General features: G+C 30.8%; 1 protein-coding gene and 1 long non-coding RNA gene across 9 annotated transcripts in view; one reads left to right on the forward strand and one right to left on the reverse strand.

Moving 5' to 3' along the window:
* Positions 1-7,700, reverse strand: part of LOC126918090 (uncharacterized) — a 702,612-nt gene extending 694,912 nt beyond the window's left edge. For 2 of the 7 annotated variants that reach the window (XR_007711218.1, XR_007711213.1), the window contains exons 1-2: positions 7,131-7,661; positions 6,965-7,048 (exon numbers count right to left, since the gene is read on the reverse strand). This is a non-coding gene — a long non-coding RNA (uncharacterized LOC126918090). Of the gene's footprint in view, positions 1-6,964; positions 7,049-7,130 lie in introns of all 7 variants that reach the window. The other 5 variants (XR_007711219.1, XR_007711220.1, XR_007711217.1 and 2 more) reach the window with 5 other exon arrangements.
* Positions 1-12,613, forward strand: part of LOC126918032 (uncharacterized) — a 319,978-nt gene extending 307,365 nt beyond the window's left edge. For both annotated transcript variants that reach the window (XM_050725595.1, XM_050725605.1), the window contains exons 4-6: positions 1,810-1,949; positions 2,687-2,838; positions 10,566-12,613. In XM_050725595.1, the coding sequence (XP_050581552.1) occupies positions 1,810-1,949; positions 2,687-2,838; positions 10,566-10,634 (361 nt within the window). In that variant the 3' untranslated portion in view covers positions 10,635-12,613. The remainder of the gene's footprint in view (positions 1-1,809; positions 1,950-2,686; positions 2,839-10,565) is intronic.
* The last annotated feature ends 329 nt before the right edge of the window (positions 12,614-12,942 follow it).

The following is a 12,942-nucleotide window of genomic DNA, read 5'->3' on the forward strand; positions in this document are numbered from 1 at the left end:
AAAAATAGCTTTTAATTTGGTGGAGTAAAATGTTAGAGTTAAATTGAAACATAATTTAATGATTTTGAAAAAACGTATATTTACTGACAATGATGTTATTTAATAATAAATAGTATTTCATGAATAACAAAATTTAGTCAATAATTTTGTACGTACTAAAAATTGTCAATTCTTACCAACACCTCATTCCTTTCGTTATTCCATATCTCAATGAACTTACTAGTTTTTTTTTATATCATATCCAATTCATAACAAAAAAGTTAGTTGTTTAATTTATATATTATCGCCAGCCCTCATGATTCAATACTGTTTGTATCGTTACATATCAATATTGTCAAGAATAATACTTTCTTTCGTAGCTAAAATATTCGTAAACATTCAGTTTCATTTTTAATGAGATGTCTATTAACATATAAGAAACACTAAAATGTGAACGAAACATAGCTCAATGTAATTTAATTTACTATTAATTTCTATTTATTTAAAAAAAGTATTAATTTTAACATTTATCGTAAACATTGTTCCTTACAAACAAAATTATAAATAATTGATTTTATATATAGTAGGATTAAACAATAAATATGTTAGTGCATATATATAGTTTATTATTATCATTCTTATGGATTTCCTTTTAATTTACGGGGGACGTTTTAATTAACACATTCAATACGGCACATAAAATAGGAAAGAGCCCCTAGTGGCGGAAGTCCATTTTTCTTCTATCCATTTATCCAGACGTCATCTGCAAAAAAATAAGGATAAAAAATATTTACCTCTTCGGTTTCTATTTCCAGTATTTCCATTACTCGTTACATACAGTAATATATTTAAATACAAGTTGTTATTATGTATACTGAATATGTATATTGAAATATATTTAAATACGATATGAACTATTTTAACTTTTTAAATATGACAGTTAGAACCTTGTACTCTTTCAAATATACAAAGTTTTTACTATTTCTACTGCAATTTAACTCATCCTTATGTTAGATTATTTAGTAATTAATTATTAATTAGATCTAATTTTTCGTTTTTATTTTTAAAAATATGTTTTTGGCATACTAAAAGAAAATATAAAGGAGGAAATTTGTGCTATAAAAAAAGTATATACGACAGGGATCTTTAAATGAATGAATTTTTATTAATTGAGTATAATTAAATGTATAATAAATGTATACGTTTCATGTATACGACTTTTTAAAAAATCCACATGTATAATATTTTTTACCATATTTTCAATACATACTTATAGATAAAGAATTATAGTGTAAATATTTACCTGAAACATTTTTAATATAGAAAAAGACCGTCCGAGTTAGAACAAATTAACAAACGCAAAGCGGTTATCTTGCATATTATTAGTACAAAATTATGTAATTTATCATTACCTACAAGTTTGCTTTCCGAATTTATTGAATTTTCTACAAAATATTAGAATTTAATTTTGCATCATATCCGAACAGCAATGTGTTAATATCACAAAGGAAAATATTATTTTCAATAGCACCATAAATTAGAATCTATAAAACGATACTCAAACGAAGCTTATAAAATGATACTGGAAGAACTTAAATTTCCATATAATATACATCATACAAATTTTCATATAAATAAATTTATTCTCTTTTATATTATTATATTTCACATTTTTACTCAAATAATTACAATTATTTTATTTTAAATTTAATCGCAAACAACATTTATATCAGCACACTTTATTGCTTCCATAAATCTAATTTGCAAAGACACAATTCTTGTCGAAAATGACACGGAGCTCTATAACACCATCTACATATTTTGTTTCAGAAATGACGAGTCTCTTTGCTCGTGTTACTGGTCGGCAGTGGTGGCGATAACGAGGGGTTGGCGAAGAGCATTGTTTTATCTACCTCTATCCTGTATTTTGGCATGGAAACCGCACAGTCTTCGGTTGTCCTATGTCGCGGGTAACTGGACAAACTAAATGTTTAAATATTTTTCATATACATCTCGTTGCAGTTGAAATCCTTGAATTGCCCAAAACGATTCACATTATTGTAATGATTGATATTTCGCTCGTTTCCCTCTTATGTTTTTTATTTTCTGGTCATTAATGTCACGGGTCATATTAATTTTTAATCAGTTTCGGGTAACGTATTGATGAGATTTGAACATTGCTTTATTAAAGGAAATTAAATTACCCGGAAATTATACTGTGTTGTCGAAATGCTGTTTTCTTGTTTTCTACAAGAACAGTTAACTATAATTAAAATGAAGTTTGTGCTATTGGCAAATAAAAAAGAATTATTCTATCTTCAAATAACATTAACTTATGTAACTATCCTTTTTATGGGATGTAATTCTAAACGCGCGTTACCTTGTTTCTTATCACATTAACATAATATAAAGATATGGAATAAACCACACAAAAATTGAAAACTTCAAGTGATTTTATAATTATGAACACAATGTATCATAGTGATTAATAATACTGTAAACAATCAATTAAAAAATAAGAAAAAATAAGTTGAAAATTACTCTTATCAGCAACATAGCAACGTTCTGTGCCCTGGTAAGAGTAAAGGTATTCAACGAGATGTTGAAAGAAACCTGGCAAGTATTTAATGCAAAGTAACAACGTCGAAGGCAGATCGAAATGAAAAAAATATTTCTCGTTATTTTCCTCCTGTTGTTATATCCGTAGCCGGACTTTTGGCAGTGCTATCCTTGCTGCATATTGCGTCCAGTGCTTTGATGGGCCGTGGTTCCTGCCAGATGAGTAATGCCATGGATTCGGTTGGCGAGAGTCTTCTAAGTACTAGGCCCGAAAATTATGATCGCTTCGAAGAAGTTTTGGTAAGTGAATGAGGTAAACACGTAAGTTCCTACCCTTTACATTAGGAGATTGAAATTGAAAATCCTGGAGTCACTATCGTGAAAATGTAATTTAATATCATTACAAATATTACAACAGACGTGGCTAATTCTTTCATTGTTTTAATAGTGTATCCTACACATTATTTGAATCAAACATTTTAAGATACGAAGTATTCAAAAATGCAAAATTCTTAAGTAATATCGATAGAAATAACAATATATTAAACAATGGTAAAGACTGTATAAAAATAAAAAGTTAAGAAAAATTAAGAAATTATAAGTATATTAGCTATATTATAAATATATTATTTCAAAAATGGAATAAATTTTTTAAATTTTTTAGCATATAACGTGAAAAAAATGTAATCTAATGTTAATTTAACACGTTGACTGCCACGACACCCGTATTCGGTGTCAGCAAAGTTTCTGGTCGAGCTGCGTAACCCATATTCGGGTGTGGCTTATTCGACTACTTGCGAAGGATCGTCGTAGGTATTTGAAAAGATATTCATAATAATAAAACTGTTGAATTGTTATAAAAGTAATAATAAAATAAAATAATAAAAAAAGGTAATAAAAAATAAAATAAAAATGGTTTATTAAAAAATTATTTAGAATGTAAAACTTTAAAGCATTCTGTACATAGCTGAGGTTGATCGGGACAATTTGGACAATAAGTTGTTGTGTTCTTCAAATTCTTTTGTGCCTTTGTTCGGTCCATTCCACGTCTTTTATTTGCATAACATAGTTTGCATGCTCATCTAATGCTTCTTCCGAAATCATTTTTCCGAACGGCGATATTATGCCGACTCCGGCGAAGACAAGGATATTTCGTACTTTCAGACAACCCTAATAATTTTGCAACTAATAATTGTCTAAATATTCTAATATCGTCGAACAATAGTCGCACATAGTCGCACATATCTATCCTTGTAAACATAGGTTTTCGTACCCAATAACCTTTTTAGGCAAAAAAGATGGAAAGACGTTTTCTACCTGCTATCTTGTGAGAAACTTGGCGATGAAATACCTATCTTTACAGTTTAAGGATTAATAATACATTGTTTTACTACATCGTCTTCTTCTTGCATAGAAAATGGCCAACTTTTTCCGTAGATATAAATATACGGTGCTGTGTATTATCGTGCTTAATTAAAAAAAATTCTAGGATTTTTTATGTCTTTTGGATATATAATTTGGAATTAGATATGTAATTGTCTCCTAAAACTTAAGATGTGATTGATGCCAAGTTCGTGGATAGTTAAGAAGGTAAGCTTAGAGGTAATTTTGATATTCCTCTTAGCGAAAAATTTTGGATTTTGATGGCCATATTTACATTCGATGCTTTAGGTTAATAGTAAAAAATGTATCAAACTGAATCAAATTGATCAAATAGTACGATAAAACGTATCAAATATTTAGAAATTGCAAGTCACTTCTCGCAATATGCCACTAATATAAATACGTCCAGAAAATATGTCCAGACTATCATTATTTTGTTAATCAATTTAATATGAGAAGAATAATGGTTACAAAACAGCATGAAGTGATCTTTTTCATTGTTAGTTTATTAAACAACTTATTCACTGAAGAATGCTAGAGAAAGCTAAATTTTAAATAAACTTAATTTTCTAGTCACCATATTAGCATTAATTTCCTTACTATATTTTTAGTAGCTTCACATAATCATATCTATTTTTTATTTTACATTTTTAGAAAAATTTGTTATTACCTTTATTTTATTTTACTTTACCTTCTAATAGACTGTACAATAAATTCCATGTAGAATGTAAAAAAGCAAGATACAAACAAGTATTTAATATGTATATGTTTTGCTAACGAGTTGTCTCGAATATAATTAGTTCTTGAAGGTTGTAATATAAAATTCAACAATTATTTTTCCAATTGTACGTTAGTAATAAATTGCAATCCAAGTATCACTTAAATTCGTAAATTTTATTTCTTGCATATGTTAAAATTTAATATAAATTACATAAATAGGATTTTCTACAATTGCCATAAGACACTAGTTACTTACACTAATCTAAACATTAACTAGGTATAGGTAAATCTGAAAGCGCTGGATTAATTTATATATCTAGTAAAAGATGTTAGAAGTACAACACTAAATATCAAAAATGGAAGTTTATATTTGTAGTTTGGTGCAAGAAAAGTTGCTTTATAAAGTTGAGATTAACACTTAAATATGTTAAAAAATTAATGTACGAATAATTTCGAACGCAGGAGTCTCTGTTATTTCAATCTTTCTTTCTAATACAGCAGAAGAGAATTAAAACTTTTGCTATTTATGTTTTATGTTCATTTTGGCATTTTTTGCGGAAGATTTATTTTACGAAAGATTTTGACATTAGCGTGTACAAATGCTATTACAGTCATTTCCAGATAAGATTTGAAATTGTCGTTTTTTATATATAATATACAATTGTTTATAAACTCAATATCGCAATTAGCTCATTTCTGCAAAAATATGACATGGACGCTTCTTGCATCAAGACACAGATATAAAAAATATTTATAAATAAATTCGATAGAAATTTCTCTAACTGAATCTTATTTTAGATATTTTATTACATTTCAATAATTGTATCATCATTTCTCTCAAATGGCATTGCGTAGTGAGACACTTCTAATAATTATTATTTTAAAAAATCAAGCACTTTCAGTAACAGAATAAAGAAAACAAGTAAAAATTAAATTACTAACAAATCTTTATAACGTTTTGAATAATTGTAATATTAGAACAAAATCTAGAGGTACAGTACTGGACAAAATTATGACACTTTACATATATATTTGTATACTGGACCTATTTAAAAGAAGAAAATGTACATTTTATACATTTTATACTCACGACTTTATCCCTTAGAGTGCTGAATACTCGCGTCCTATGCGGTCCGTACGGACGGCGCGCGGCTAGCGCTGACGATCGCTGTGGACAGAGTACTTTTTCGCTAGACTGAACTCTGTTGATTGACTATTCAAAGCGCAAATCGTAATAAGTTATAGTAATTCTTTTGCACGAGATTAAACGATTCAAGAGCGTTATTTTTTAGTATTAATTATTTATTATAAACATTGAAATTTACAATAAACTAGAATTTGGGTAATAAACTAGAAAACGACAAACTATAAAACTAAATTTAGTAAATATAACACAAGCTAATAATTCAGTTGTGTGTGAAAAATTTCAAAACAATTATCGATACATAATCCGACATCGCATTTTCTGCATTCTCTTATTTTTCACACAAACAACACATTTTCTTCTTGATAATTAGATGCGACTGTCCGCGAAACAGGTAAACAACTGTTATAACGAGGCATTATTGGCATTTGTTTACTGCCGTTACTAAGGAATGCATTTATATTTATCTCACACAAATGTAATAGTATTACTTCTGCGTAGGTGTTCGGAAAAATTGACAAACGCATATATGCGTCCTTAGTCCATGCCGGACACTTACAGAAAACGCATATATGTGTCCTTAGTCCACACCGATAGCTTTCGCCAGACGCATATACGCGCCCATAGCACTCTAAGGGATAAAGGTGTTTTTATGTTACGTATTATCTACACAATGGACATACAAAATTTCCTCATATATACAATATAACAATATACAATATACAATACAAAAGTTAGGGAAAAAGATGTATGTAAAATGGAACTGACTTTGATTGGACAAAATTATAAGGTACTTGATTAATTTTCCATCCTTATTTCTGTGGTGGCACTAAATACCAAGTAGTATCGGACGACGACAGAGCAGTGGTTAGCGCCTTAGGTTACGAACCTTAGGTTACGTCGGAGTCCGATTTTTCTTCCACGATACAAAAATGAGAAGGAAAACAGCACAGTAGCCCAGCAGCGACGTGTTCTACACCCGCAGCAGAACCTATCCCGGCTTAAACCGGTCAAGGAAACGATCGAAGCGTTCAGTTGGGAAATACTTTCGCACGTGGCTTACTCACCAGACTTGGCTCCGTCCGATTACCATTTCTTTGCATCGATGGGACACGCATTTTCTGACCAACACTTCACTTCTTACGAAAATGTACGAAAATGCCTCGACGACTGGTTTACCTCAAAAGAGCGACAGTTTTTTTGGCGTGGCATCCACCAATTGCCAGACAGGTGGGAAAAATGTATAGCTAGCGATGGGCAATACTTCGAATAAAATATTTTTAATCATTTTCATACAATAAACGTGTATTTTCCATACAAAAATTCCGGTTTCATATTTACATACCTGGTATATGTTGTATTAAAAACGCCAGGAGCTTATAGGAAAACTAAAAGAAATGAGAGACCTTCTGTTACATCTGAACGCGATAAACGAGCAGTTCTGAGTGTTACTTCGAATTTTAAAAGGAATGCGAAATAAATCGTTGTATTCTACAAGAAAGCAAGTATATTAAACGCAAAAATTTGAATATTCCACTGGATGAAAAAATGGAAAAGTGCCATTTTTAACGATGAAAAAATATTCAAGAGACGTAGACACTGAACGTACAGAAAGCGATAAGCGATACGCGGTAAACGATAAAATTGACATTTGGAACATTGATATAGGCTGCGTTATTATTTTTTTTTACCGCTTATGGCTCACCACTTACCGTTCTCTATGTCCAAGACCGAAGTTTCCATCAAATAGCAATTTTGAAGAAACAGAAATTAATTTCTTACCATGCCATATGAAAAGCGACAAACAAAAAAGCGCCAAGTGTCTTGTAATTTTGTCCGGCAAAAGTCAGTTCAGATTTATAACATTTCTTTCGCTAACTTTTTTGTTGTATACAAATATAATACATAATATTCAATATATGTATAAAATGTATAAAATGTATATTTTCTTCCTTTAAATATAAGATATCTTGTAATTCTGTTCGGTGCTGCGTATGATGAATAATAAAGACGCTGCTGTTAATTATAATTTCAAGGATGATTTCAAATGAAACAAAATTAATATTTATATTAATATTCCCTATTTCCTCTAGTCTTCTCATTTGCCTAAATTATACTAACATGTTGTCGTTAATACATTTATGCATATTCAATAAGTCCTTTTTGACATTCCAATTGATATAAAATTCTAATATATTCTGACAAAAAGATTTTCAAAATCTTTTTACTTTACTATGCAATTAGTTATCATATTTCAATGTATCTTGCATTTTATATATCTTGCATTACATAAGTATATGTAAAATAATGCCAGTCATTACATACTTAAAACATCTTACGAAGGTAGACAACTTTTTTAACTTTAGTTCTTCATACGTAAACACGCTTTGTAAAGATAATGTCTGCTCGTGTAAATTATATTTTACCCAGATACCGATTGACTCTGTAACGTGTAATTACATAAGTTACTCTATTGCTATACACTATACTAATAAGTTACTATCTCATTTATTTATTTGCGTTACATTAAGTAAAATATTTTTACTTTTCTAAAAAAAAAAAAAGATATTTAAATATCTGAACTTGAAAAATAGAACAAAAGATGGAATATTTTAAACTTATAATTTAAGTAACAAAATGTTCAGTCTTTCTCAATCAATAAATATACAGGGTGGTTGGTAATTGGTGGTACAAGCGGAAAGGGGGTGATTTTACGCGAAAAAAGAAGTCGAAAATATAGAATAAAAATTTTTCGTTTGAGGCTTTGTTTTCGAGAAAATCGACTTAGAAAGTGTTCATAGAAATTTAATTAGAAGAGCAGAAGTATGTGTTCGGCAGAATGGACAACATTTTCAGCAATTTTTGTAATAATAAACTTTATGATTACTTCATATTATTTCATTATGTATTCCTAATTTTCCGTTACGGCAAAAATAAACTTAAACTGCGATAATATCCATCGAGACAGCGATCTACAGTGAGATCCGTTATAACGAGACGTGATAAAGTGCACGCGTACCGAGCGACAATTCAAAGCCGATTTTCTCGAAAACAAAGCCTCAAACGAAAAATTTTTATTCTATATTTTCGACTTCTTTTTTCACGTAGAATCACCCCTTTTCTGCTTGTACCACCAATTACCAACCACCCTGTATATCTCTGAATACAAGTTAACAATGAATTTAATAATTTCAACGATTTTATTATAACGATTATGCTTTGTAACTTTGGAGTCACAACGACGTACAACGGTTACGCTGGTATCCCTTTGCATTCCGGCCTTCTGCAACTTCCCTTCTTATCCGAAAAAATTGGCCAATGCGCTATTTCATCCTTTCGCACGTTTTTCGGTGGAATTGTTGCACTTAGTCCTCTTTCTTTTTTTCTGTTCTATTTGTTTATCCACTGAAGTTGAACTAGGACGTCCTCTTTTCCTACTGATTCCTTTTTCGTTCTTGATATAAATCGAAGTCGAAATCGAGTCGAATCGCACAATAAAAAAGCTTTATAGCCCCATTTCTTTGGTCTTCTGGGCACGTATTGTTTTAAGCAGCACTTTCCTTTAAATGGTATTATTTCTTCGTCTACGCAAGGACGTTCACCAATCGGGATGCGATTAAAATTTTTAACTAAATTGTTGACAATAGTTTTTATTTTTTGTAATTCGTCTATGTTCTCTGAATCGTTTCTGTTAGCCTCGAAATTGCTACTAAGATTTATTCTAGATTTTACTTGTTTCCGTCGGTTTCGACTTCCAAAATCATATAGCATCTTGGTCAATTATTTTATCTAAGATACAAGCGTAATTTTTTATTGACGTCTTCAACAGAATCGATTATGATAGTTTGTTTTTTGTTAGGAAATATAACATTTTTGATAGTGGATGCATGTAATTGAATCGGTTTCTGTCCTAAGAAGCTTAATCTGTCTGTGAGTACTTGATTATTTTCAGCAGTATCGTGGACCCTACATTCAAGAGTTTCACGATGGTAATTTTTTAAATTGTTCATTGCCAGTAGATTAACACGGATGTTAAATTCACATTCTGAACGTATGCACTTGGTATAACTACTTGGAACTAGAAAAAAGAAACGTAAATACATATCATACAAGGAAAGAACGGCAACACATCCAAACCAGCTGGCTGCTGAAGCGAGCAAAACTCTCATAGAAAGAAAACTAAAAAGAAAACATCCCACTGACCTCACTAAAGAAATAAAATAGTCAAACTCGAAGATGGTATCCCGCTGGGAGTAGCCATCCACATGTTATTTAGCAATTAAGTTAGAAAGATTGACCAAATGTTCAGCTGAACAAATTGTAAAGTACAAATTAAATAATAAAAAGAAAAAGTACGTCTTCACATTTCAGTTGCTTGAACGCGATTCCAGCCCAAGTTTGCGAAGCTGAAAGTGACAAACACTTATGTAACATAGTTTTTCATATCATACATAGTTGAAAAGAGTCTTCATAAATTATGTTTTATTATTTTGGAAAAAAATGAATTTTAAAACAAATATTTTTGTAAATAATTACTATTCTAAATCCTTCCGCGATTATTGTAACTGTACAAATAAGATTATACAGCAATGTGTAACGGTGAGTGAAAAAGAGTATTCCTCTAGTCCTCACTTGCCGTCTCGCTCGCTGTCTTTACGTAAATGTAAGGTATTTATCATTCAGTTCATCTCCTAATGTTTTATTTATCCTACATAATATCAATTCGTTTCCCCAACTACAAAGAAAAGATCGTTTTCTAAAAGCAATTATATGGTACAAGGTGACGGAAGTGTTGGACGACGGCGTGTCAGGACCAGGCCGAGTGGGAGATAGCGACGGGGAAATATGACACGAACGTCAACCCTCGTGGGCAAGCGAATCGGACGAGAACAGTGAACCGGAACAAAGGATATGTCAAATTGCAACGGTATCTTAGTCGTTGATGGCGGACAGAGGGAATGCTGCTGATTTTGGCGTTTCGCAAGCAACACCAAAATTTTGGCTTTTTCCGCGTCGTACAAAGGCTACTGGTGTCTTTACGAAAACATAATATGCAGAAAGAAGAGGGAGAGGTCTGCGTGTTTGGAAAGTTTGTAAAAATAGGAACAGTGGAACTTTTTAAACGAAGTTTACAGGCGAAAAGTGATGTTCGAGGGCGGATAAACGGAAACAAGTTACAAGTAGCGTTGAAAAATTCGACCAAAGATCCACGCAGTAAAACAGAAATACGTGAAATTGAAGGTTGCTCGAGGTTTATTGTTTTCTTTTTGCGTAGCTCCGATTTCTTACGAGTCGATATATACTGTTGAAGTAGAATAGAGAAAGGGAACATTCCTGCAAAATCGGCCTTTAATCGATCAGAGTTCCTTTCGATAAGTGTGAGCACTGCGTTAAGCGTTCGTTCGAATGTTAATTAAAAAAAAACTGTTAACAGCCTGTCGTACTCTGAACTATAATATGATATTTCTGTTTATATATCACTAATAGATGTTTTTAAATGATTAATTGTAATCGGTTGTAGTTTGTGTGAAAAGCGATGTAAAAAGAGGTTCGGTGTATGTAGATGCATTCTAAAAAAGAAGTTATGTATAAGAAATACAATCATAAATTTGAGAGCTTTTACTTAATAAAATAAATATATATGGTTTTATAAAGATTAAAAGAACTTACATATGATAGAGAAGATTATAGAATTAAAACGTTTCTTTAACAAAACTATACATCCTTCACTTATACAGGGAGGTTGGTAATTGGTGGTACAAGCGGAGAGGGGGTGATTCTACGCGAAAAAAGAAGTCGAAAATATAGAATAAAAATTTTTCGTTTGAGGCTTTGTTTTCGAGAAAATCGGCTTTGAATTTTCGCTCGGTACGCGTGCACTTTATCACGTCTCGTTATAACGGATCTCACTGTAGATCGCTGTCTCGATGGATATTATCGCAGTTTAAGTTTGTTTTTGCCGTAACGGAAAATTAGGAATACATAATGAAATAATATGAAGTAATCATAAAGTTTATTATTACAAAAATTGCTGAAAATGTTGTCCATTCTGCCGAACACATACTTCTGCTCTTCTAATTAAATTGCTATGAACACTTTCTAAGTTAAGTTTATCGAAAACAAAGCCTCAAACGAAAAATTTGTATTCTATATTTTCGACTTTTTTTTCGCGTAGAATCACCCCCTTTCCGCTTGTAAAACCAGTTACCAACCACCCTGTATATGAATGTAATTTTATATCTTTTGCTTAAAACAAGAATAAATTTTGTTAAAATAATTTTTATTCGTGAAATTTTATATTTCAAAATAAACAATGATAAAATAAAATTTCTAATGAAAAACGATGTCAATGAAATCTCATTAAATGTTGGTACTTTATTATGCGAAAATTTTTAATTTATTACCGTTTAAAATATAGTAACGAAAAATGCCATCTCAAATTCATGATGAATAATAATATAAGTGATTAATAGAGTATGTGATACATTTCGTTAATAAACGGCACATTTAGCTTTATGCGTGTCATACTAATTTATAAACATGTAATTGTAGAAATAATAATAGCTTATAGAGCCTAAAGTAGACGTTTGTATTTAAATAGCTTCGAAAAAACACTGTAATTGTTTGTTATAACTTACTATTTATGCAACATGTTGTTACATTTGTTAACAGTTGTATGAGTGAGTGTTCATTTATATTTTTACTTGCTCGAATGGAGACACAGAAATAAACCCACCTATATCATTATACTTAGTACAACATACAATTATTCAAATGATTATTATGTAAAAATAAAAATTTCTAATACTCAGTATTATACAACATTTATACCACGTATTTATTAATACTACAATTAGGACGAGTATCCAAAATTATTAACTCGGGTCGGGTCGAGTCGAGTCGAAAATTTCTTTCGACTGCTGGTCAGGATTCCGAAAGTTTGTCGACGCATAAATTCGGGTACCATTATTTTAGAACCCGATTTTCTATTCAAAACATAATGTTTTTGTAAGATTTTATATCTTTTTGTAATCCAATGTTCGGGACAGATCGGAAAGAGGTCGGGTTGGATCGAACAGGTCCCGAAAATACCTTAGAATCGGAAATCTCAGGATTTCCGAGATTTTCGAAAACCCAAACAAGATTTGTTAGGTTCT

Source organism: Bombus affinis, chromosome 1 (genome assembly GCF_024516045.1).
Source record: "Bombus affinis isolate iyBomAffi1 chromosome 1, iyBomAffi1.2, whole genome shotgun sequence".
NCBI classification, from domain to species: Eukaryota; Metazoa; Arthropoda; class Insecta; order Hymenoptera; family Apidae; genus Bombus; species Bombus affinis.